Raw genomic sequence first — 24,699 nt, 5'->3', positions numbered from 1 at the left:
TCATCATATGACCTTGCTGTAATTGTACACAATGATCGCCTGGTTCTTCTCACTTCACTTTGCATCAGTTCTCATAGGTCTTGCTATGTTGTTCTGAAACACCACCCAGTTTGTCATTTCCGACAGCCAAATAGTATCCCATTGCAATCATATGCCACAATTTATTCAGCCATTCCCTAATTGATGAGCATCCCCTTGGTTTTCATTTCTTTGCCACCACAAAAAGAGCTGCTAGAAATATTTTTGTACATATAGGTCCTTTTCCTTTTTCTTTAATCTCTTTGCTGGGCAAAGAGTATGCAGAGTTTTATGGCCCTTTGGGCCTAGTTGCAAATCGTTCTTCAGAATGGTTGGGCCAGTTCACTACTCTACCAACAGTTCATTCGTGTACGTGTTTTCCCTCATCCCTGCCAGCATTTGTCATTTCTGATAGGTGTGAGGTGGTACCTCAAGTTGTTTTACCTTAGCCTTTTCTCTAATTAGTAGTGATCGAGAGCATTTTTTCATATGAGTATAGTTAGCTTTGATTTCTTTTGAAAATGGCCTCTTTATATCCTTTGACCATTTATCAATTGAGGAATGGCTCTTATTTTTATAAATTTGACTCACTTCTATGCTCATTATAGATTTGAGAAATGAGGCTTTATCAGAGAAACTCGCCGCGCCTGCCTTCTCTTCCCTTTTTGATCCTGAGCTTCTTTCCTCTAGGCTCAGGCCCTACTTGTAAGTTCTGTCCTCTCCTAGCTTAGCTATTAAGCAGCTAGCTTCTCATGTTAATGAATTCATTGCTCTTCGTACCTTTCTGTTCTCGAGGTATGTGGGGGTGGCTGTAAAAATGTACTTAAAATACTTGTAGCCCTTCCCATTTCCCCCTTAGAAGACAGTCATAGGGGAATGACTGATGTAACGGTTTATTTATGAGCCTGGCACTAGAGTGGGCACTGTGTAATGCTTATTGATTGATTCCTCTTAGAGGTGTTGGCATCTTCAAGGCAAATGCTTGTGATGGCAAAAGGAAGAAAGTTCTGATGATGGAATTTCAAGTTCTGACTGGTGATTGATTTGAGACCCAGGGGCTGTCCCAAACAATCTTGTCATATCCCATGGGCAGTAGCACAAAGCTGCTCCTGACAAAGTGCCCTGGGAGGAGCTGGAGCAAAGAGTGGACAGCTTGGAGGCCTGACTTTGTGCTTGGAGATCCCTGCGTCCAAGGTGTTAGAGGAGAATGGAAATCATGAAGATGGGAGATGGAGCCCAAGGAGACATAGGCTCCCCCAGGGCAGCCACGGGAGGGGCAGGCCACAACAAGGTGAGAGCAGTCAATATTGCAGAAGAATCTGGCATGGAGAGGACTGGGAACAGGTCAGTGGATCGTTCATTTAGTCATTGGTTTGAGGAATTCACTCACTTCAGTTCAGCCAGTGCCTGGGTGCTGGGCCTACAAGGACAGTGGAAGGAGGCCTTCACCTCCCGAAGTGGCCATTCCACCAGGTGGAGGAGGGGTGAGGAATGACATGTTGACAGAGAGATCCAGTGGGAGCACGGAGTGATTCTGGCAGAAGAAAGCATTCAGCACGTTGGCTGGAAGACACACTTCCTGTTGCAGGGGGCATTTGAGCTGAGCTTTGAATGCACCTGGGCCTTCCAGGGGGGCAGTTAGGTGGCTCAGTGGCTAGAGCACTGGGCCTGGAGCCAGGAAGACTCATCCCTGAGTTCGAATGTGACCTCAGACACTTCCTAGCTGTGTGACCCTGGGCAAATCACTTCACCCTGTTTGCCTCATTTTCCTGTATCTGTCAAATGATCTAGAGAAGGAAATGGCAAACCACTCCATGATCTTTGCCAAGAAATGGGATTGTGAAGAGTGGGACACGGCTGAAACAACTAAGTAATAATAAGGAGACAGACATGGAGAAGAAGTTCCAAGAGACAGAGGGGAGGTGGGAGAGCATTTCAGGCATCGGGGTAGGCGCCAGCCTCCATCTTGTGCTGCGTAGACTGTGATGTGTGGGGAGCTAGCAAGTAGGGTGTTTTGGCCAGAACCTAGAGCCCATATATAGGGGAGTGAGGAAGTAGGTCAGGTTCAGTAGGGGTGTGCTGGTGGTGGTGGGGAGAGACAGATAGGACGTTGGGTGGGGCCTTTCAGAGTCTGGATTTTTGGGGTGGAATAACTGCCAGAGTCCAAGGCATGGTTGTGCTTGTGAGCAGTTTGGGGTATGGGTGGAGTTTGGTGACATGGGTCTTGGGGCTATCAGGGAGGGGCTGATAGGTGATGGGCCGAGGGGTGAAGCTGGCCGTTGGGCTCAGTGGTTCCGCTTTCCATTTGGCTCTGGCCTTTCTGCCTGATTTTCTTGTCTCAGGTTTCCTGGGGCCGTTGTCTCCCTTCTCCTTTGCCCCATTCCATGTGGGGCATCTTCCCTCCCTCCCCCTGCCTCCCCAGTAGATGATAAGCTCTTTGGGGGCAGGGACTGGCCTTTAAAGTTTGTGTGTCCTTGGTGCCTTGTGCACAATAGATAGGCACTTAATAATTTTTTAAAAAACGCATAAAAGCTTCAAATGCATTCTCGAATGCGATGGTCACATTGTAGGGGCAGATGCAATGTTTTTTTCTTTTTTTTTTGGCTAGGCAATTGGGGTTAAGTGACTTGCCCAGGGTCACACAGCTAGTACGTGTTGTGTGTCTGGCACAAGATTTGAGCTTAGGTCCTCCTGACTTCAAGGCTGGAGCTCAATCCACTACGCCATCTGGCTGTCCCAATGTTTTTTTTCCTAACGGAACATATCTGGTTTTATATTAGGGTTCAAATCCTAGCTTTGCCACTTACTAGTGGCATGACCTTGGGCAAGTCACTTCACCTCTAGGCCTCAGTTTCCAGATCTGTGAAATGAGTGTGCTAGAGCAGATGAACTCTGAGGTCCCTTCTAGCTCTGAGTCTGTAATCCTATGGAAATTGCATTTGACCAACAGAGATGTATGTGGTAGAATGCTTTCTGGATCCTGTCTTGTCTGCAGCTCAAATATTGATTGTTCTCAGCGCTATGCTAGATAGACATTGTGGGGAACATGACATGGAGTCATTGTCCTTTCAGAAGAGAGAGAAGGACTGGAGGAGGCTAGGAGGCCAGGCAGAGGATCTTTCCAAGAGAAGGGCCTGCAGGGGAGAAGCCTGGCCTCTATATCTCCTGAGGAAGGCCTAGCACCCAAGGCAGCAACAGAGAATCAGAGTGGTGAATAGAGTTAGAACCCCCATGTAGGAAGGAGCCTCTGTGGATGTCTCCCCACCCCACCCCCAAGCCCTCAGCATGGCTGTGATTGTCTTTTAGGGCAGCAAGGTCAAACTCTAATCGAAACAGGGCCCCCCTATGTATGGTTTAGTGAATAAGGATCCCTGAAAGGCATATAGACTTAGAAAACCACATATTAACATTCTCTCTCTTCGATTGTATTTGGATTTTTTTGTTAAATATTTCCCAGTTACATTTTAATACAAAGCTGGACCCTGGGTTGGCCTGACATCTGTGCTCTAGGACATTTTCCAACAAGCTTTTGCTGGAAGACCTTGAGTGAGGGGCAGGCTTGCTATCTGCAGACACAGCCTGTTCCATTTCTGGACAATTTAAGTTGGTAGGAAAATTTCCCTTGTATTCAGATGGGCCTTCCTGTGACTCCTGGCCAGTGGTCCCTGTTTTACCTTGGGGTAGGCAGGACTAAGTCACAGAAGCCAAGGGAAAGAGGAAAGTTTGAAGAATAGAGAGACCAAGAGGGTCAGACATGTTAGTAAGATCTGGGAGAGAAACCGAAAAAAGAAGGCTGGATTACGTGAGGAGGAGGCTTGTGCTGCAGGAATTTGAGGAGGGTGGTAGGTAGTTGAATTTCATTGTTGTGAAGGAGGTGGTGATGCCTGTGGTACTTGTGGAACACCTGCAGATCAGAGGCCGCCTCTTGGCTTTGTAGAGGATACACTGAGTGCTTCACCCTGTGGCCTCATGTTGGCTTAAAGCTCCTCTGCCTTTGCTCTCATCTGTGGTTGGTGTTTATAGCTGTGAAGTGGGGTCAGAGTCAGGGGAAGAGGGCCAAAGTGGAGTCAGAGTACAGGTTATGAGGTCCAAAGCAGAGTTAAAGAACCTAACCCTAATTCTGACTGGGCAAAACCAAAGTGGAGTAGACTTGTCCTTCCCTGGGCAGATGAAAAGGTTAAGTAACTGCTGACCTCTTGGCACTGGTTGGCAAGGCAAGAGCGAGGCCAGACTGTTGCTGTGCACATCTAGATCCCAGCCCCGAGGGCTTAGCTCTGGTTCTCTCAAACCATGGTGGGATCAGAGCTGCCTAAGCCCCATGGGTGTACAGAATTTGGCCCAGTGTAGGATGTTAGTGGTTCCGTTCAAACTCCTTGGGAGCAGTGCTCCGTAACTCCCCAGAACTGAAACCACAAAGGGCAAGATGGCAAGTATAAATACCACCTTTGTGGGCCCTTTGACAATGACCTCTGTCTCTTGTTCTCCCAAATAATCCTGGACTTCTGGTTTGCTTCACAGTGGCCTTTAACTCTAAGCAGGGAACAGTTGCTGACAGTGTGTCATGTTGATGCCACTGAATTTTACCACTGATGAACGTGGGACTCGTGTGTGTGTGTGTGTGTGTGTGTGTGTGTATATGTGTATGAGAGAGAGAGAGAGAGAGAGAGAGAGAGAGAGAGAGAGAGAGAGAGAGAGAGAGAGAGAGAAATGTGAGGCAACATGAAAAAGGAGAGAACCTTCCCATCTGGGCAGTGGCCAGGATTAGGGGAGCCTGTACCTGAGCTGAGCCTTAAAGGAAGAGCCCATCTGGATCTCCTCTTGCTCCTTGATTCTTGGTCGAGCTCACTGGTCCTCCGTGTGCAGTGTGTGCCCACGGATGCCCAGAGAAACCGTAGCTCCTGCCCTGAGCAACATGTACTTTGCTTTGTCCTCTTTATGTCAAAAATGATTTTCATAAACTTAAGCTGGATATCAACATAGCTAATTAAGCTTGCTTCATAGCTCCTCAAATTTAAGGGAATTTCAGGACACAGGATCTCCCTTCCAGTCACCTCAAGCGCAAGTACGATGTACATTTTTTATTCAGCATGAATGGTTAAGTTGATTCTTCTGGGTCAGGGGTTCTTAAGCTGCAATCTGTGAACTTGTTTGAAAAAATAGTGTAATGACTGTATTTCTGCATGATGGGTTTGTAATGCTATGTTTTTTATTTTATGCATTTTAAAAATGTTGTTTGGTGTCCATAGACTTCACCAGCTTGTCCGGGGCCCACAGTGTGTTCAGGGCTTGATCCAATCAGCACAGGATCCTGTAGGAATGGGAGCACGATCACTCAGGAATTCTTCTTTGTCTTTGCCCTCTGTGCAGGACAGCTTTTCCATCACCCCAGAGATCTTCCTCTTGTCTGCTTTCATTGATAGTGACTCCGAGGGGATCACTGAACCAAATGAACTCCATGGTCACATCTGGCCTAAATAAATGCTTTCATTCTTGTCACACGTCACAAAGGAGGAGCCACCCCATTGGAGGAGGGCCTTGAAGCTGTCCTTTGTCCCGTAGGATTGAAGGCTGTTTTGTGACCCCTATATACAATAGCTGCAGCAGAATCTCCTATTTTCTCCACTTTTCAGTTAGTTCTGTGCTTGGAAAGATGGGGTCTGGTGTGGACAGTTGTAAGATGGTGATAATAATAACCAAAGCTGATGCTTCTGTGGTGCTCACTAGAGCACTTTACATACATCATCTCATTTGTTCCCCACAAGAATGCCAGGAGATGAAGAATTGAAGGGGAAGCCAGTGGCTTGTGGCCATGCTCCCTCTGCTCTTCTCCTGTGTGCAGCGAGGAGAAGCTTCCCCAGCTGCCCAAGACCATCCTCATAATTTCATAGAGATGACAAAGTAGGCCTATGGGTCAATGGTTGCTGCTTTGGTCTGCTTTCCTTTGGGGGAGGAGGTAAAAAAACATCTCTGAACTTTCCCATTGTTTTCTAATCATCCTTTTAAGAGTTCTGGAAAATTGGTTGCTCCAAGCCATTACTATTGTGTTTGTAGCATTGACTTCTACTTGTAGTTTGGTCAGTGCTAGCTCCTCAGAAATTCCCAAGGGCCTTTGCTTTGGCTTCCTCACTGTGCAACAGATAGGTGGTATGGAGGGTGGTAGAGGTGGCACGGGAGAATAACTCCAGGAGCGTCTGTTCTGTTCCACATTTCTTTGCCTCCTCGTAGTTTCCCCCACTGATACTCTTGAGGAGACTCTGGTTTAGTTGTGTTTCTTGGCAAGAATCTACATTCTCTTCTCTCTCTCTTTCTCTTCTTCTCTTTTTCTCCCTCTTTTTCTCTCCCCCCCGCCTCTGTCTTTCTGTCTCTGTCTCTTTCTGTCTCTCTTTCTCTGTCTCTCTGTGCCTCTCAGTCTCTCCTCTTTCTGTCTCTCTCTCCCCCCTCTTTCTTTCTTCCTCTTTCTCTGTGCCTCTCTGTCTCTCTCTTTCTCTGCCTCAGCCTCTCCTCTTTCTCTTTCTCCCTCTTTTTCTCTCTCTGTGCTTCTCTGTCTCTCTGTCTTTCTTTTTTTCTGTGTGCCTCTCAGTCTCTCTTCTTTCTGTCTTTCTCTGCCTCACTTTCTTTATCCCTCTTTTTCTCTCTCTGTGCCTCTTTCTCTCTTTCTCTGTGTCTCTGTCTCTGTCTCTTGCTTTCTGTTTTTTCCCCTCTATCTCTGTCTCTCTGTGCCTCTCTATCTCTCTTTTATGTCTCTTTTTCTGTCTCTCTGTAATAGACCTTAACTGCTTTTGCTGTTTTTTTTTTCTGGTAATAATACCATTTCTTAATCTTCCATTATCCTTTGTTATTTTTTTTTAAATACTTGGTAGACATGCCTTTTTTTTTTTCTAGTCTCACTAACCATCAGCAGACAGAGACAGACAGTCACATTTCCCTGGCTGTGATTGCCCTGCCTTTGGCCCAGGGATGCTGTTTGCCAGATCAGGAGATTTCTGAGGTTTTTAAGCCTCCTCAATATGGCAACTGTTTTTCATCGGTTTCACTGCTCCAAGAAATGGTGTGAGGCGGATGCCTTTGCTTTGTTGCTTTCTTGTGTTGGGGAGGTCCTGGGCTCCTTTAGCAGGTTGGTTTGGCGCTGCTGTAATTGCTTGTGTCCTCTCACCTTGATAGTATCTTCTCATTTGACAATGCTTTGGACTTTTGTTTTATCCGTTGACCTGGGCACGAAGAACTGAGTCCAAACTGACTACTGTCAAAGTCCTCAGTCACTTCTGATCAAAAATACAGTAAGCAGCCCTTCACTTAGCTGACTGATGAATGAAATGCCTGTTCAGAAGAGTAAGTAAGTCAAAACAAATGTATACAGGACAAGGTAATTGAATGTGAAGTTATTTGGGAGAGTAGGCAAGCAGGTGGGCGTTCCATGTTAGGAAAATCAGGAAAGGCTTCTCTCACAAGCTGCATATTGTAGGAGAAGGGGCATCCTAGGAGGCTGAGGAGTGTAGGGGAGGACATTCTAGGCCTGCAGCAGGCCTTGGGCAAATGGGTCTCTGGGTACCTCTCAAAGACTGGAAGGCACCAACCTTCATTGAGAACTTCCACACTTGGAATTTTCTGTGCTAAGGAAAGCTGAGAGCCACAGAATTGACACTTTGGAATGGTGGTGCTGGAGAAGACTTCTGAGAGTCCCTTGGACAGCAAGGAGATCAAATCAGTCAGTACTTAAATTGATTCAGGCAATTCGCTGGAAGGTCAAACACTGAAGCTGAAGCTTAAATCCTTTGGCCACATAATGAGAAGACAAGACTCACTGGAAAAGATCCTGATGTTGGGAAAGATTGAAGGCCAAAGGAAAAGGGGCGGCAGGGGATGAGCTGGATAGAGAGTGTCATGGAAGCGGTGGGCATGGGCCTGGGCAGACTTTGGGAGATAATGGAAGACAGGGGTCTCAAAGAACAGAACGCAACTGAACAACAACAAGATTGAATCACATGTCCAGTTTCTGATCCCATTTTAATTTGAAATATTTTTGGGCCCCAAATAGGAGCACTTTACCTGAATGTGCCACGTTGTGTGTGTGTTTACCAACCTATATCCATAGATGTACATACATGTCTATGTGATATCCATAAATGTAAACCATTGACATATCTTGTTGATTGAGGGAAATAAAAAGATACCACTCTGTAGAGCTCTATTTTAAATTTCTGCTCCAGGCTTATGTTTTCTAATTAGTCAAATGTTGATCCAACATGCCAAGGAAGGATACAAAGAGTTAACTTTTATTTATAAAACACTTTGAAGTTCAAAGTGCTTTCTGTCCCTTATCTCTCTATGTCCAAATGTCTATACTTGTTTCCTCCGGGGCTGAAAGTAGCGTGCATGCCCTTCTACCCCACTAGAAAAGGATTTTTTTCCATTGGAGTTCACCATGCTGTTCATGGCATAATTTTTTGGGGAGGGGGGAAGGGGTGCAGTTTTAAATTGAACATTGGCCTTTTCCTTTCAAGTACCCTATTGAATTTACCTAGTGAATCAAACCCCTTTTGTGTTCTACCCTTGACCCTGTTGCCCTCTTTAGCTCTGGAGAGATCTGGCCCTTAGTTGTGAATTGATTTGCAAACAGGGTCCTTCAGAGCTTGAACTCCTTTGTACTTAGATAATGAAATGCTCCCATAGGAGAGCCCTGGAGAGCTGGACCCTTGGTATGGGCTGAGCCTGTGTGTGTGTGTGTGTGTGTGTGTGTGTGTAGGCATTTTCTAAGATGCCATTCATTGCATTTTGCTTTTCAGACAGCTTGCAAATTTCCTTTGTTTGGCCTCTTCTCCATTTTCTTAAGATGATTACCATGATATAGCCCCACTTAGAAAGGAATTTGAACCTTGGACAGATGCCTTCTGTGTCTTTAGCCCCAGGAAGCAAGACCATTTGATAGTGTGGAATGAAGCCTTAACTACTAGCGACCAAGATCGATCTCTTTCCTAGTAGGCCTTGGAGGCCACGAGGAAACCTCCGTGGAGGCCTCGGAAACCTCCATAGAGTCAGTGGCCACAGAGAATCAGTATTTGGCTGACCCAGGCGCCTGTGGCTGTTGGGCTATGCCCTGGCTCCTCTGGTTGCTTCTTTTAAAAAGAACTGTCCTTGCAACATTCCCAGTTTCTGACATATCTTTGGGGAAAAACTCCTTCCTGGCAGAAGTGGCTGAGCTATTATCTCCTTGCTGAAAGGGCAGGAAGTTGGAGCTCCTTGCCAGGCAGGAGCCTAGAGATCCTATGCACTGGGCAGTTGAGTTTATGGATACTTTATGAAGTGAAAACAAAAAGCAACTTGTATAAAACAAACTGTTTCATGAAGACTAAAGTTGTAAACCTCTCATATTTTGTAATTTCGTGGTGACTTTCATTTCCAGATGACTTTCTCCAATTTATTTGAGTTCCAGCAGCATACTGATTGGTCGTTTTTCTCCATGTTGTCCTGCTCAGGGTTTTCTCTTCAGATCATTTGGCCAACTTTTATCTGGGAACGTGGTAGGGTGGGGTGAGGGCTGGCACTGACTCCAGCGTTGGTGGGGTAGAGGAAGCTCTGGTTTGGTGGTGTGAAGACTTCTGGGCCTCCAGTCTCTACCTCCCATGTGCTGTTGCGTAACCTTGGTCAGGTGTTTTCCTCTTTGAGGAGCTCATGTTTCCTTTCTGTGGAATAAAGGGAAAACTGGCTGGGCTGTGAGAGCCTTTCCACTTCTGGCTTTCTCTTAATTTAATCACAGCTTGTGCATGAGTGGTGCCTTGGTGCCAGGGCCTCAACTGGGTAGGCTGGGGTGAGGCTGAAATTAGAACTTTTCCACAATGGGAGCCATACAGCAAACGTTCACTGGGCTATCTCCTGAAGGGGCTGGTCGTCTCAGGCAAAGATTAGGTGGCCCCTTGTTGAGGGAGGGCTGTAGAGGAGGGGACTCTTGGTCATGTCTGGGTTGGACTAGGTGACTTCTGAGCTCTTGTCCAACTCGAGTCCTGTGGCTGAAGTTGGTATTGGGGAGAAAAAAACTGAGAGCATTGCAATTCTGATAATTTCAGAAGATAGGTTTTCCTGGTTGGCCCAAGCAAGTGTGGGAGGGCACTCTGAGAATACAGTCTAAAAGCATAGACAATTGTTTCTGGCTCAACCAGTGTCTGCTGCAATATAGATGCTTAAGAAGAACCTGAAAAAATAACTTCAGAATGAAATGACATGGACATTGGGAATCATTTTCCCCAGAAGCCATTTCAGCAGCTTCAGCTTAGGGAGCACTTGCATCGGTTGATAGAGGTCTTCTAGTGCTTTTCTGTGCGCATCACACAGATCATTTCTTATGGCACAACAGTTACTCCGTTACACTCATGTACCACAGCCTCTTCACCCGTTCCTTGACCACTAGGTATCTACTTTGTTGCCAGCTCTTGGTTGACACTAAAAGTACTGACAGAAATATTTTAGGGAATGTGGGTCTTTTCCTTTGATCATTTACCTATTTGGTTAAGAATTGGAAATTGAGGGGATGCCCATCCATTGAGGAATGGCTGAACAAGTTGTGGTATATGATTGTAACGGAATACTGTTGTGTTATAAAAAAATGGTGAGCCAGTGGATTTCAGAAAAAAACCTGGGAAGACTTACCTGAATGAACTCATGCTGAGTGAAATGAGCAGAATTAGGAGAACATCATACACAATAGCAGCAACATTGTGTGATGACTAACTTTGATAGACTTAGCTCTTCTCAGCAATGCAAGGATCTAAGACAACTCCAAAAGACTCCTGATGGAAAATGCTATCCACGTCCAGAGAAAGAATTGTGGAGTCTGAATGTAGATCAAAACATATTATTTTCTCTTTCTTTTGTTGTTTTTTTCTTTCTCATGGTTTTTTCCTTTTGTTCTGATTCTTCTTTCACAACATGACTAATGTGGAAATATGTTTAATAATGATTGTACATGTATATAGCTCATATCAGATTTCATGCTGTCTTGAGGAGGGGGGAGGGGGGGAAGGGGGAAAATTTAGAACTCTAAATCTTATAAAAATGAATGTTGAAAGCTAAAAATAAATTAAAAAAAGAGAAGAACTTTGCTTTTTAGCTATATATCATGTAAATAAGATTGTAAGGGTAATAATGTGACCTTTTAAATTGTGTTAATTTTGATGTTCAGTTTTTTCTTTCTTTTCTGGCAGGGGATTTGCCTGGCGTGAGGTGATGGACCATTCAATCCATAGAGGCGAGCTGCTAGCTGCAATCAATGATCGGTATGTTTCTGAACGCAGTTCTTTTAGAAATGAGATAAAGGATTTATTAAGGGCTCAGTATGTGCCAGGCACAATCTTTCTGCTCCTTCAGCCTCCTTGTATTTATGAGGGGCCCTATGAAAATTTGCTGATGTGATTGGATAAAGGATACAAGTAAATAATTGTGTTAGAAGTTGAACTAACGTGGAGGGAGAGGTTGTGCTTAAAAATCTCAATCAAGATAAGCCAAGTGTATTATTCTCAGAGGAATTTGATTTTAATGAATGCTGACTCCTTCCAGGTTCCTAGAGCCCCCCACCCCATAGCATGTGGGTGACCAGAGGCTTTGGAGAGCTTTGTTTCACATTGTGCTGGTTATATCATGACCAGCCTGAGCATTGCTCTGGCCTCTAAGAAAGAGCACAAGGCCAAGGGAAGGCCTCCAGACATTGGGGTAGACTTTCTGGAGGATTGCTGGTGGGACTTGGGCAAGAAGGGCATCAGATGAGAACATATCACAGGACTGCAACCTGATTGAATAGGGGGAATGGCCACACTGATGAGATTCCAGATCCATCTGAGGCCATTTAGAGCTTAGCATCCCCTGGCCAAGAATAGACATTTCAGCAAAGTTTTCTGTAAAGCAAGACAGTCCCTAATAAGTGAATCAAAAAACAAACAACCCCCTAGGAAAAAAAAAACCCTCCTGTATAGTGGCATGGAAATCCCTTTGGATACCTCACCCTGGTGTGAAGGAGACCACAGTTCCTCAAAAGACTGTGGGCAGTGCTCAAGCTCTGACTGTTTCTCAGGTTGGGAAGTCTTTAGGGAGAGGGCTCATGCCATTACTGGCTGCAAGGCTTGTTCCCACAGAGCAGCCTGGTGAAAATTTGAAAGGCTTATCAGCTTGTTAGCATCAGGGTTACTGGAAGATACTGTGTTTTGGGGCCACAGTGATTGCCTAATGTCCCCCCTCACAATGTGTTTTCAGGAGTTGCTTTTTCAGACAATCAGACCTAAGGATTGAAATTTTCTTTTAAATATAAATGTGTGTGTATGTGTGTGTGTGAGGATAGGAGGTGTCTTAATGTATTTTGAATATTAGTCTAATATTAGTCTAATAGGAGAGTTGAATATTGAACTGAATATTAGTCTAATAGGAGATACCTGTTAGGAGTCTTTGAAAATGCTGAGATACGTATTATGTGAACATGAAGGCCAAGTTTTTAATACATTGTTACTGATATATTTTGTATTTTTACATTGCCATAATTTCCCCCATTATCTTTCTCCCTCTCCAAGAGCTGTCTTATATAACAAATATTTTAAAAACAAAAATAAAGGGGGAAAATCAGCATAACTGAGCATTACATTAAAAAAAAAGTCTGAAAATAAGTGGCACACTTGTGGACCACCCAGCTGTGCAGAGGGGTAGGCTTGGGGTGTTGGGGGAAGTTTTCTCACAGCTCTTCTTTGGCATCATTGATGTTCTTTGTAATTTTACCTCATTCACTTGGATTTTTTTTTTCTATTTGCATTGTGGGAGTTACTGTGTGCAGTGCTTTCTTGGCTTTACTTATTTGATTCAACATCATGTAAGTCTGTATTTATTACACTCATTGTTTTTTCATCTTTAATATTTTATTTTTTCCCCAATTATATATAAAACAATTTTTAGCATTCCTTTTTTTTTTTAAAGTTTTGAGTTCCAGATTCTATCCCTCCCTCTCTTCCTTCCTCCATGAGATAGTAAGCAATCTGATATAGGTTATCCATATGTAATCATGTAAAACATTTCTATCTTAGTCATTTCATGGAAGAAAATTCAAACAAAACAAAAAAAAGAAAGTGAAAAACAGTGTGCTTTTGTCTGCATTCAGACTCCATCAGTTCTTTCTCTGGAAGTGGGTAGCTTTTTTTTTTATCATGAGTCCTTTGGGATTGTATTGGATCATTGTATTGCTGAGAATAGCTAAGTCATTCACTGTTGTTCATCATACAGTATTGCTGTTACTTTGTACGGTGTCCTGCTGGTTCTGCTCAATTCATTTTGCATCTGTTCACGTCTTTCCAGGTTTTTCTGAAATCATCCTGCATGTCATTTCTTATAGCCCAATAGTATTCCATTACAATCCCATATCACAGCTTGTTCAGCCATTCCCCAATTGATGGGCATCCCCTCGATTTCCAATTCTTAATTGCTACAAAAAGAGCTGCTATAAATATTTTGTATGAATATACTCATTCTTTCTTTCAGAAGGCTAATACAGTCAATATAAGCCACATTTCTGCCTTTACTCCTCCCTTTGAAATTGTTTCTTCTTTGACAGGAAGTGGGAAGTTTTCTTAAATGTTTGAAAACACTCAAAGCTATCAACATCATGACAGAATGTTTCAAGTCTCAAAAAAGAAATGCAAATTAAAACAACTCTGAGGCTTCAGTTTACTCTCATAAGATTGAGAAGAATGAAAAAGGATGAAAATGGTTAATGTTGGAGGGAATGGGCACAGATAAGTACACTAATACACTTCTGGTGGAGCCCTGAATTTGTCTAACAGTTCTGAAAAATGATTGGAATTATTTTAAGAATTCATTAAAACATACATATCCCTTAACTCTGTGACCACTGTTGGCATATAATCCAAGAAGGGCAAAGATAGATCCCATATATCGAAAGATATTTATAGTAGCACTTTTTTTTAGTAGCAAAGAACTGCAAGCAAATGATACTCATTGACTAGGAAATAGCTGAACAAAGTATGGGATATGAAAACAATGGAATATCATTATACTAATGTTCCATTATATGTATTCGTGTGCCACAATTTGGTTAGTCATTCTCTAATCAATAGACATTTACTTTCTTTCTAATTCTTTGCTATCTCAAAAAGTATTGCTATCAATGTTTTTGTGTGTATGGGGACTTTTTTCTTATCGGTGACCTTCTTGGGGTATAAGCTTAGTGTCTCTGGGTCAAAGGGTATGGATGCTTTAGTCACTTTATTTGCGTAAGTCCAAATTACTTTCCAAAATAGTTGTACCGACTCATTGCCTCACCAGCTGTGCACTAGTGTGGTTGTCTTCCTGTAACCTCCATAACTTGGACTGTTCCCATCTTTTGTCACCTTTGCCAATTTGCAGGATCAGGGTTGCTTTGATTTGCATTTCTCTTATTAGTGATTTGGACCTTCTTTCATGTGGTTGTGAAGATTTTGCAATTCTGCTTCTGAGAACTGTTTGTTTGCATCTTTTGACCATTTAGCTATTGGGGAATGGCTTGTGGTCATATATATCTAGAGCTAGATCTAGACATGTTAAATGTTGATAGTTTTGAATACCAAGCCCTTATTAGAGAAATTTAATACGAAGATTTTCCTCCCATTATGCCACTTCCCTTTTCCTTGCATCACTTTTGTCTGTGCAGAAGCTTCTCAGTGTTGTGTGATCTAAGTTATCTATTTTCTCTTTTGTAAGTGCCTCTAGTGCTTGTTTGATTAAGAATATATTGCCTCTTGATAGCTATGGCGGAAATTGATCTCTTTCTCTTCTATTTTTTTTATAGTCTCATCTTTAATATTAAGGGCATGTGTCCATGTAATCCATGTATTGTGGAATATGGTGTAAGAGGTTGGCCTAAGCCTCATTTCTGCCAGATTGCTTTCCACTTTTCCCAGCAGTTTTGATCAAACAAGGTCTTCTTTTCTAAGTAATTTGTGTTTTCTACTTTATTGAATATTGGGTTATTGAGTTCCATTGTTTCTGATGCTGAAGGGTGAGTATTAGAAGAAGACATGCTAGCTTGTCCCAATGGCCTGCCTCAGGGGAATGCCATTGTCATGCTAGGTTGCTGCACCCATCGCTCTCTGAAGTATCCATCGAATTGTAAATGGAGGCTCTTTCATTCAAGCCAAGTGCTCAATACAAATGACTGGATGTGAGACTGAAGGAAAGCCAGCAGATATTGGGGGGGTTGCCCATCCACTTCTCAGTGGCATTCAGGAGGGTGACTGGATGGGGTCTTTTGTCAGCACTTGCTTCCCATGACCCTTTGAGGCACTGGCTGCTTATAAATGAATGTCGATAGATTTGTTTCCGCTGTGTAAGCTTGTGGACTCCTGTTTATCCTTGCTTAGGTCAAACTGGGACAGTGAATCAGAAGGGAAAATCTGAGGCTCGAAGATGCTTATGAAGATGAGTTTATCTAGGGCCGTTTACCTAGCAGCAGTAGGTAAACCCTGATCTGTTATGTTTGGATAACTGGAGAGGGGAATGCAGACACATGGCTTGGAGCCTGGTGGCTTTGTAGGGTGACATTGTTATTTCATCCCAAAGTTCTGCAGGCTTGCCATCACCCCTCGCCATGGTCCCTGGAATGCTTCAGCTAGGGCAGCTTGCAGCCTAGTGGGGTAGCTGCCTCCCCACCCCCACCCCCATCCCCGGGGCAGAGTTCAAGGTCATCCCAGGCCATCCGTCAATTGACTCAGAATTTTTTACAAGGTGTGGATTGGGGTGGGGGATTGTTTAATAGTGAGGTCCCAGTGAAGACACTCCCTCTACCAGTATAAAGTCCTACCAGATCTGACACTCTGAGTGCTTGTGAAATGCCAGGAGACACTGAAAGGTTAAGGACTAGGCCCAGGGTCACACAGCCAGGATACGGCAGAGGCAGGGGTCTTCCTAACTGTCTACTACTTCATTTTGTCATACTGTCATTTGGCGCAGTGGGTAGAGGGCCAGGCCTGGAGTCAGGAAGATCTGAGTTCCAATCTGGTCTCAGACACTTACTAGTTGTGTGACCCTGGGCAAATCCCTTTGTCCCTGTTTGCCTCAGTTTCCTACCCTCTGTAAAATGGGGATAATAATAGCACCTACCTCCCAGGGTTGTTGTGAGGATCAGATGAGATCATATTTGTACAGCACTTTGCAAACCTTGAAACTCGATATAAATGCTAGCTGAATGATCATTATTCATGAATAGAAAATTGCAGCATCTTACTTTCTTCAAAAATATAACATGCTACCTACTGCTTACAGAGAGGCATGTGTGAACATGAACAGGCAAAGACCTAGGTGTTTTCTCTATTTTCAATACACTCAGTAAAAGACCATTTCAGCACTAATTGCCCCCAAAGAAAAGATGAGAAAATGTCCCTTCCTTCCTTCTTCCCCGATGTGGGGGTCTGTGGTTGTGGAATACAGCATACACAGTCATATTTAGGTGAAGTGTTGATTAGTTTTGCTGAACTGCCTTTTTTCTTCTTTGTTGCAAGGGAGGGGAGGGCTCCATGTGTAGGATGGAGGAAGGTTATCTTTGGCATCCTGGTGATGTAAAAACAAAAGACAAGGAGGAATTAATAAGCATTTACAAAGCATGTCCTATGTGTCAAGCATCATACTAAGAGAGAAAGATCATTTCAGAGCCATAGGCCTGGAGGCCAAGAGGCCCTGAGGCCTACAACTGTGGTAGAGCCCTTAACAACACTTATAGAGTGCTTAATACTTACAGAGCTCACCCTGGCAAAGCATGAAGGATCTCTGGAAATGTTTATGTCATCTTCTTGCCTTCTTGGGCCCTTTGCTGTTTCAACACCCACCCCAGGAGTGCCTCCTAGGTCAGTTCAGAGTGATTGTCCAGTGTCACATCAGCTAGAAAGTGTCTAAGGCTGGATTTGAACTTAGGAGGTTGTCCTGACCCCAGCTCCAGCACACTCTCCAATGTGGTGTCACCAGCTGCCTAATGCAAGTGTGTCTCTTCTGGGGTCTGCATCCTGAGCACTTGGGAGCACCTTGAGTGGTTTCCCCACCCCCTCCCCCATCTGTCTGCCTGAGCCCACTGACCTCCAGTGGACTCTACTGCATAATTTCTCAAAAGAGAATCCAGTCAGAGCTGAATTAGCTTAAAGGGTTAGAGCCTTCAGTCCCTCTGAGCTCCTATGAGGCTGCCCTGTGCAGAGCACAGAGGCTTTCTCTCCTCTGGGGCCCTGGCTTCTGTGGTTCTGGACCCCGTTTTCATCATCAGTATCAGTATTGGTCATTGCTCCTGAGGACTTGGTTGGAACCCGAAGCCCTCATCCTGGTCTCCTTGGCCCACCAGGCCAGGCTTTGCTGTTGGCCACTCTCCTCCCATTGTTCTCTGTCCTTCTTCTTTCTTCTGTTTCCATTTATACTTCTTTCTCCTGTGTGTCTCAATCTTCCCATCATCCCTTCCCTTCTGGGAGCCAGTCAATCACAGTGTGTTAGGTGTAAGTGAGCTTGGACTCCTTGCCTCTGGTTGCCTCTTATTGCTATTTTTGGCCACTTTCTTGCCAGCCCCCCCCCACCCCAGCTGCTGAAGTCTGGCAGCATTCCATGGGTTTCCTGTTGCCAGATGCCAGACTTTGGGCAAGTGAGGTGCACTGTTGATCAGATTAAGGGAAGTTTGATATCATCATTACCTCTTCAGTAATAGGCTTTATTATAACCTACTCTTAGTTTTCTTGTGGTCTGATGTCTTCTCCATATGTATGAGCTGGGTTTTTTATGTCATTTGAGTTTAGTTATGGCATTTGGCTGACCATCTCTAAGAATCGCTGCGAGATCATCCTAGCCATTGATTGCTTATCCTGGCTTTATAATTCTCCAGGGTGTGTGTAATCATCAGGGCTGGTGCAAAACTCTCCAAACAGACTGAAATTTAATTTACTGTGATAAAACGAATCCAGAATAGCATTTTGAGGAGGCTTAAGGGAGAGGGCAGTGTTAGCCCAAATGCTTGGTCGGGATTCACTGACAAGTTGTCAATTTCAGCCAGTTTTGGGAAGCACCCACTGGGCCCCTGTGCTGTGCAAGAGCCAGGAGTGCAGGACAAGGATCAAATAGTCCCTGACCTCAAGAAGGTTACTTCTCAAACGCTGTTCTAGTGACTGTCTTTTGGGCCATTTGAAGATAAATTAAAAAGAAGGTGAAACAATTATGAAGGCTCTCCTGCAAGTTCTGTGGAAACAAAGCTTCTTTCATCTGTTTGTCTAGTTGGCCAGCGATCTTGTCAGCACCTCTTGCTTGGGGAAAGCTAATTGCTGCTTGGAGGAGGAGCACCGGATTCTGAGTCTTCTTTCTGCGTAGATAGTTGTTACTAATTGGAGATATCATTTCAGATGCACCCTACTTAACACATAGCTAGATTGGACTTGGCCAGGCAGACTAGGGATCAGTGAAAATCAGGCTGATTTGAAGGTGGTTTTCAGGTCCTGTCCTCTGCATTGCCAAAGGCTTTGGGTAAATAGCTTGGTTAGAATGAGGCCCCTCTTCTGTCAGCCTGGGAAGTATCTGCACTATCTCTATAGTGATGAGCATGGAACCCATTTTAGTCCTCTCTTCCTTCTTCGGGGTTTGTCTTAGGCTTTTTTCTGATTGTCTTGTATGATGGATCAAAGTTGTGTGGAAGTGAGGAGGCCCCTATTAGAAGCCAGACTACAAAGCATAATAGACTGGACCAGTCAGAGACTTGGGAGAAGGGAGAGCCACCAGGAGGTTGTGACAGTTAGATTTGGATTGAGATGGCTTCTTGATCTGACACTCAACATGGGATCATAGATGCTCCCAAAAGAGAATTCCTGAGCTACACACATTGAAATATGTTGGCCTAGACTCCTTTTATAAGGAATTTCGTAAAGCAGTGGTATATCTCAGAATCTCTGAGGAAAGGAGAAATGTCAGCTTTGCTCTCTTTCTCTGTCTCCTGGACGCTCTTTTGCTTTCCCTCATGTATTATAATTTTCTAATCTGGTGCCTGTTGATTGCAAAAATGCTTTAGTAATGCTGAAAACCTTTCCTCCCAATCCTCTGGAAACGCACTTAGCAGCCAGGGCCCAGCCCTCTATAACACTTAATTAGATTTGAGAGCTCCTTTTTCTCCTCCCAGCCTCCAAATTGAATTCTGCTGAGTATCTCTATACCAGTCACTGTGGCTTGAGAGTTTGCTGGATTAGAAAAGAGAAGTTTTTTCCTCCTTGTTTTCACCTTCTCCTGTCTCTTTTCCTTGGGGTTCTGTGGGTGCTTGGTTTGCTGATGTCTTCAGACATCTTCGCTGGCTGATCAGAGATGAGTTCAAGCATGTTGGTCCCATGGCTTCAGTTAGGGATGTTCAGGGTGGGGAGCGGGAGTTTCACTTGCTGTCTTGATACCTTCTATATTGGCTGCTCATTTTCCCTGCCCGGAAACATTCCTGTAGCCCTTTATCTCCATTATCCTCATGGGCCCTGGAGAACATACAATTCTGAGTCTGGAAAGTAAGGCAGAGCTAGGAGAACCCAGGGCAGGGGTGAAGTGGGAGAGCAAGTCGGGAAGATGCTGGACACTTGTGGAATACCCAGAAGCCTTAGGGCAAGGAAGGAGCTGGAAGTCAGGGCAAAGCAAGCTGGCAGGTTTGCTACTCTGCCCCCTACTAGGGAGAGGGTAGGGGCCGGAGTTGATGCTGTCTCTGTATCCCCAGTGCCTACCACCAGACCCTGAACAGAGAACATCCGCACGGGTGCTCAGTGGCAAGAGAAGAGGACCTTGAAAACAAGGCCAAGGCATGCTCAGACAAGAAGTCTTTCCCATGGGTCCTGCAGCAAAGTGACCTTGTCCCTGGCATTCCAGAGTAGCACAGTCCCCAGAGCCGTATATTTGAAGTTAACGTCCATAGAATATTAGGTTACTAGCCATGAAACCGTGGCCAGTTCTTGTTGAGGCAAACTGAACACACACAGCTTATTTATTTATTTATTTATTTTTACGCACAATTTATAATCCAATTGGACAAACGTGTATTAAGCTTCTACTTTGTTCAACTCACTGTGCTGGGTGCTGGAGACAGAGAAACCAAAACTGAATTTGTCCTTGTCCCTGGGGAACTTCTAACTGGAGAATATAATGTATGCTTAACTTGACGAACTGATCTTAGTGTTGGGGAGGTGCTCCCACTGCGGCCCATCTGTGCCTTGCTTGGTGGCTGGCTCTCCTGTGTACTCACTTCTTTGTTGGCGCCATGTTGCAGCCTGCTCACCTCTCCTTCTCTACTTTGCCTTTGACGTGTCAGGCAAATCTCATTTTTGTGAGACTGACTGGGATTCTGTGGCTCACCATGACAAAATGTCACCAGAAAAATAGTCATGTTAAAAACATGAGCCTGTTTCATGGAGAGAAGCTTGTGCTCATTAAAGCTGTGAAACATACATGCACATCTACACACAGAGAAGTCAATTGATCCAAGGTATTTAGAGGAGGGAGGGACCCCTAACAAGGTGGGAGGTATCAGGAGGCACTTCATGTGGGAGACAGCCCCTGAACTGTGGGCTGAGGAGGGAGTGCAGGCCAGGCAAGGGGGACGGCCTAGGAGAAAGCACAGAACGGGCAAGGGAGGTGCCACCCAGCAGGCCACTTTGGCTGGAGTGTGAGGGTGTAAAGGGAAGTGATGATAGGAAAGAAATCTGGAAAAGGGGCTGTATAGCCAGCCAGTGCGAGGCCTTCTGAGCTAGGGTGACAGGGTGAAGATATGTCTTTGCATTTCATGTAACACCTGATTGTCTTTGTTAAGCTACCCCTTTCCTGATGGCATCATCTAGTTTGGGGTTGGGAATCACTTGATCAGCTGTGTCCTGACCAGTGTCCGTCACTACTTTGGGAAACAAGCCAGCCTCCATATTTAGAACCTTACTTGGGAGGTGGCCTCAGCGGCTGTGAGGGAGCGTTCACATCAGGGAGGGAGAGCTCACACTTGGGCCTCACTTAAATGAACTGCCTAGATCTTTCCTAGCTGGCAGTTGTTAGTAGCTGCATAACACTTCAAAAAGAAAGCTCTATTTGAGAAGTTCTGAAGCCATGCGAATGCCGAGCTACAACGTGGTGCCCCCTTCCTTGGGAAAGATCCTGGATTAATAATCTTGCTGTAGATTTTTCCTAGTTTGCTCTTTGAGGTTGAAGAGAACAATTTCCGTTGAATATTAGAAAAATCCTGGGTTTGGGGACGTGGTACATGTAGCACAGGGATGTAGACCCTTGAGGCCACATTTGGTCCTTGGAATTCTGCAAGAAAAGACTAGAACCAACTACCCCTGGTGAGAAGGCATTCCTTTGCCTATTGAATTGAGCACTCCCATTAGCACTCAGTGGGTGCTCCCTTCTCCTCTCCCTCCTCTATCCTTCCTTCTTCCTTTCCTCTCCTCTTCCTCCTCCTCTTCTCCCTCCTTTTCCACTTCCCCTGATCTTCTTCTTCCCTCTCCTCTTCCTCTTCTCCCTCCTCTGACCTCTCTCCTTCTCTTCTTCCCTCTTTTCCTTCTCTTCTTCTTCCTTTCTTTCCTTCTCTCCTCCCATTCTTCATTTTTCTGTTCCCCCTCCTCTTGTCCCTCCTTTCCTCCTCCTCTTCCCCCTTCTGGTCTTCCATCCTTCTGTCTTCCCTTCTTCGTCCTCTTCCCCCTCCTCTCTCCTTTGCCCTTTTACATCATTTGTGGACAAAGGGGAAACTCGCTTTTCTCCTTGGCTTTCTGCTTCGTTCTACTTGGCTTAAGCCTGAAAAGCAAGAACTTCTAGCCACGTTTGTCCTTTTCCCAAAGCTTTTTCCCACTTCTCATGACATTTGCCCTGTGTCTGCATAGGTTTGTTTATTTTTTTTTTTAATAAACTCTGCAAGTTTCCAAGAGTTTCACAACTTTGCGTCTGCTGGAGCCCTCTAACACAAGCTTTGTCAAAAGAAGTTAAGTTCTGAGCTGAACTTTCAAAAACACTTTGTTGGGGTGGGGGTGGGTGGGGTTGTGATGGTGCTGCTGGACTGTAACGTGCTGTACTTCCAAAGTACACCATGCTCTAAAATTAGCTCCATCCCCTCTCCTCTAAATAAAATGGACCTCTCCTCTAATGTCCCTGTCTTAGCTTGGTGTTAGGTAGAGGGGCATTTTATAGAGTTGAACTAGTAGTAATATAAAAATTAATGATAGTTTCACAATTCTAGAGCTCCTTATATTTTCCAAAGATGATGCTTGATATATCAAATGAGTTTCTAATTGCCAGAATATCACAAAAAATCAACAGGCAGAGTGAAAAATGCCAACTACATAGGGAAAGCTGTTTTTAGTGGAGGTCTCTCTCTCAGCCCCCCTCCTACCAGTCTGCTACACTGGATTCAAAGGTACTCTGTGGGTTTGCACTCACGAACCCCCATCAGTATGCTTATCACTAATAGTTAGCCAGTTAAGAAAATTAGTAAGAAGAGGAGCAACAGAATATTTCCCCCCAAACCTAGAATGTATTCTCCCACAGATACACACAGCATTGGTGATTAGAGGGAGCTGCGCACATAGAGTGCACTGGTAGTGAGGCACACATGAAAGGGACCCACATGGCCAAGGCAGCTAGGTGTTGTGGTAGAGTTCTGGACCTGGAATCAAGAAGAACTGAGTTCAAATCAGACACTTACTAGCTGTGTGACCCTAGGCAAGTCACTTAACCTCTATTTGCCTCAATTTCCTCAACTTCCCAGCTACTTCCCATATCTCATGGCCAGTGAGACTGAGCTTTTAGAGAGTTAGACGTGGTGGGGGAGGGAAGAGAGCAAGAATGATCCTTGTTATGTGTAGGATGCTTGTAAGTCAAAGACTGTCTATAGTGGGAACTAAGTTTGGCTAGGTGAGGTTGGGTCATGTGGTTGGAAAAGACCTTGAAGCTGTTAAAGAAGAGGAATTTAAATTTTTATATAGTGAGAAATAGGTAGCAATTCAAGATATTCGACCAAGGGAGTGTGTTATAAAAAATGTATTCATTCAACAAATGTGTATCCAACAAACAGGATATCCAGCGCTGAGCTATGTGCTGGAGACCCAAAGACAAAAATGAAACAGGCTTGCCCCTCAAGGAGCCGACTTACATTTTAGTGGGGTCAGGAGTGGGGAAGGTTTTCAGGAGAAGAGCACTAGCGACAGAGGGATCCCCAGTGACCTCACGTAGGAGATGGGGCTCGAGCTGAACTCTGAAGGAAGCTGGGGATTCTGTGAGCCAGAGAGGAAGAGGGTGAGCAAAAGGGAGGAGCTACAATGGTGTGTGAGAAGAAGAACAAGTGGGCTGTTTGGGCTTTCCTGGAAAGGCAGGCAGGCTGGCATCAGATTTTGAAGGGCTTTAGTGCCAGACAGAGGAGATTGTACCTATTACATCTGTGTGAGAAGTAAAGGAATGGCGGTGATGTGGTAAGCTTGGGCAGCTCTGGGGGGATGGGCTGGAGAGGCGGGAAGCAGGGAGCCCAGGGAGGAGGGCATTGCAGCCATCTAGATGGGAGATGATAAGGACCTCAAACAGAGTGGTGGTGATTTGAGGGGAGAAGAGGGATTTTGTGACAATAGAATGGACAGGGCTTGGCAGCTGATTGGAAAATGAGGAGTCCAGGACGTCTTTGAGGCTGGCAGCCTGTGTGATGTAAGGACAATAGGGCCCCAGGCTGAAAGTGAAGGTTTCAAATTGATGATACTGTATGTGGTACTAGCAGCAGAGATGCTCTGTGCATCTGGATAGATCCTGTATACAACATGCTTTATTTGGTGGTGCCCCCATCAGGGACTATCTTTTGCCTCTTTTTTTCACCTCTAGCACTTAGCACGATGCCTAGCACGTAGTAGGTACTTAATGAATGTTTATAATTGATTGGTTGATTGTGCTGGGCCCCATGGGGTTTTCCTCGACCCAGAGATGCAGTTCACCTCCAGTGTGGACAATTTATTGGAAAAAGTGGGCACACTTTTCTCAAGGTGAGGTTTGTAGATGGGTGCGCTTTGTACTCAGGAAAGGAGGTTCCCTCCTTCCTTCAACAGGCTTTTCCTAATTCCCCTACTCATTGTGTCTTTCTCTGGTGTGTAACTTGGATCAGATAGAATGTCAGAGTGTCAGCTCCTGGAGGGCAGGAGGTGATTCACGTTTGTCTGCAGCCCAGGGCCCTACCTGTGGTGAGTAAGTGCAATGCATGCTTGGGGATGGGCAGTGAATGAATGGATAGCTCTGTTGTTTGTATTGTGAATGGTGGAACATTCCAGCTACCTTTGATCCTTGGGGGGGGCAGGGCAGGGCAGGATCGCTCCCCTTCTCTAGGTGCAGGCATGCTCACCTGCTGGGCTCCCCCAGCTGCTTTTCCTGCTTGCTTCCTGTTAACTTTCCCATAATTTTGTTTTAGGTTTGCCAGCTCTTGGTCCCTTTTGCCCACGGGCCTTCTCCTTAGTGGCTCAGTCTGAGCTTTGTAAGGGAGTCCCAGCCTCTGACTGCCAGTCCCAGTGTTGTCATGGTTGAGGTGACCTGCTTGGCTGTGGTCAAGCCAGCCAGCTTCCTTTTGACAAGACATCATTTAAATGCCCAGCTTCAGCCAGCTGCAGCTCTTGAAGCAAAGCTGGGGATCTATGCCATCCCAGCTGCAGGGCAGCCCTGTGGCTCCATAGAAACTTG

General features: G+C 44.9%; 1 protein-coding gene across 2 annotated transcripts in view; it reads left to right on the top strand.

Annotated features, from left to right (window-relative positions):
* Window positions 1-24,699, top strand: part of KLHL13 (kelch like family member 13) — a 137,720-nt gene that overhangs the window by 34,297 nt on the left and 78,724 nt on the right. For both annotated transcript variants that reach the window (XM_020963438.2, XM_020963439.2), the window contains exon 2: window positions 11,214-11,285. In XM_020963438.2, the coding sequence (XP_020819097.1) occupies window positions 11,236-11,285 (50 nt within the window). In that variant the 5' untranslated portion in view covers window positions 11,214-11,235. The remainder of the gene's footprint in view (window positions 1-11,213; window positions 11,286-24,699) is intronic.

Source organism: Phascolarctos cinereus, unplaced genomic scaffold (genome assembly GCF_003287225.1).
Source record: "Phascolarctos cinereus isolate Bilbo 61053 unplaced genomic scaffold, phaCin_HiC Scaffold_8;HRSCAF=390, whole genome shotgun sequence".
In the NCBI taxonomy this organism is placed as follows: Eukaryota; Metazoa; Chordata; class Mammalia; order Diprotodontia; family Phascolarctidae; genus Phascolarctos; species Phascolarctos cinereus.
This window is presented reverse-complemented; position numbering and strand designations above follow the sequence as displayed.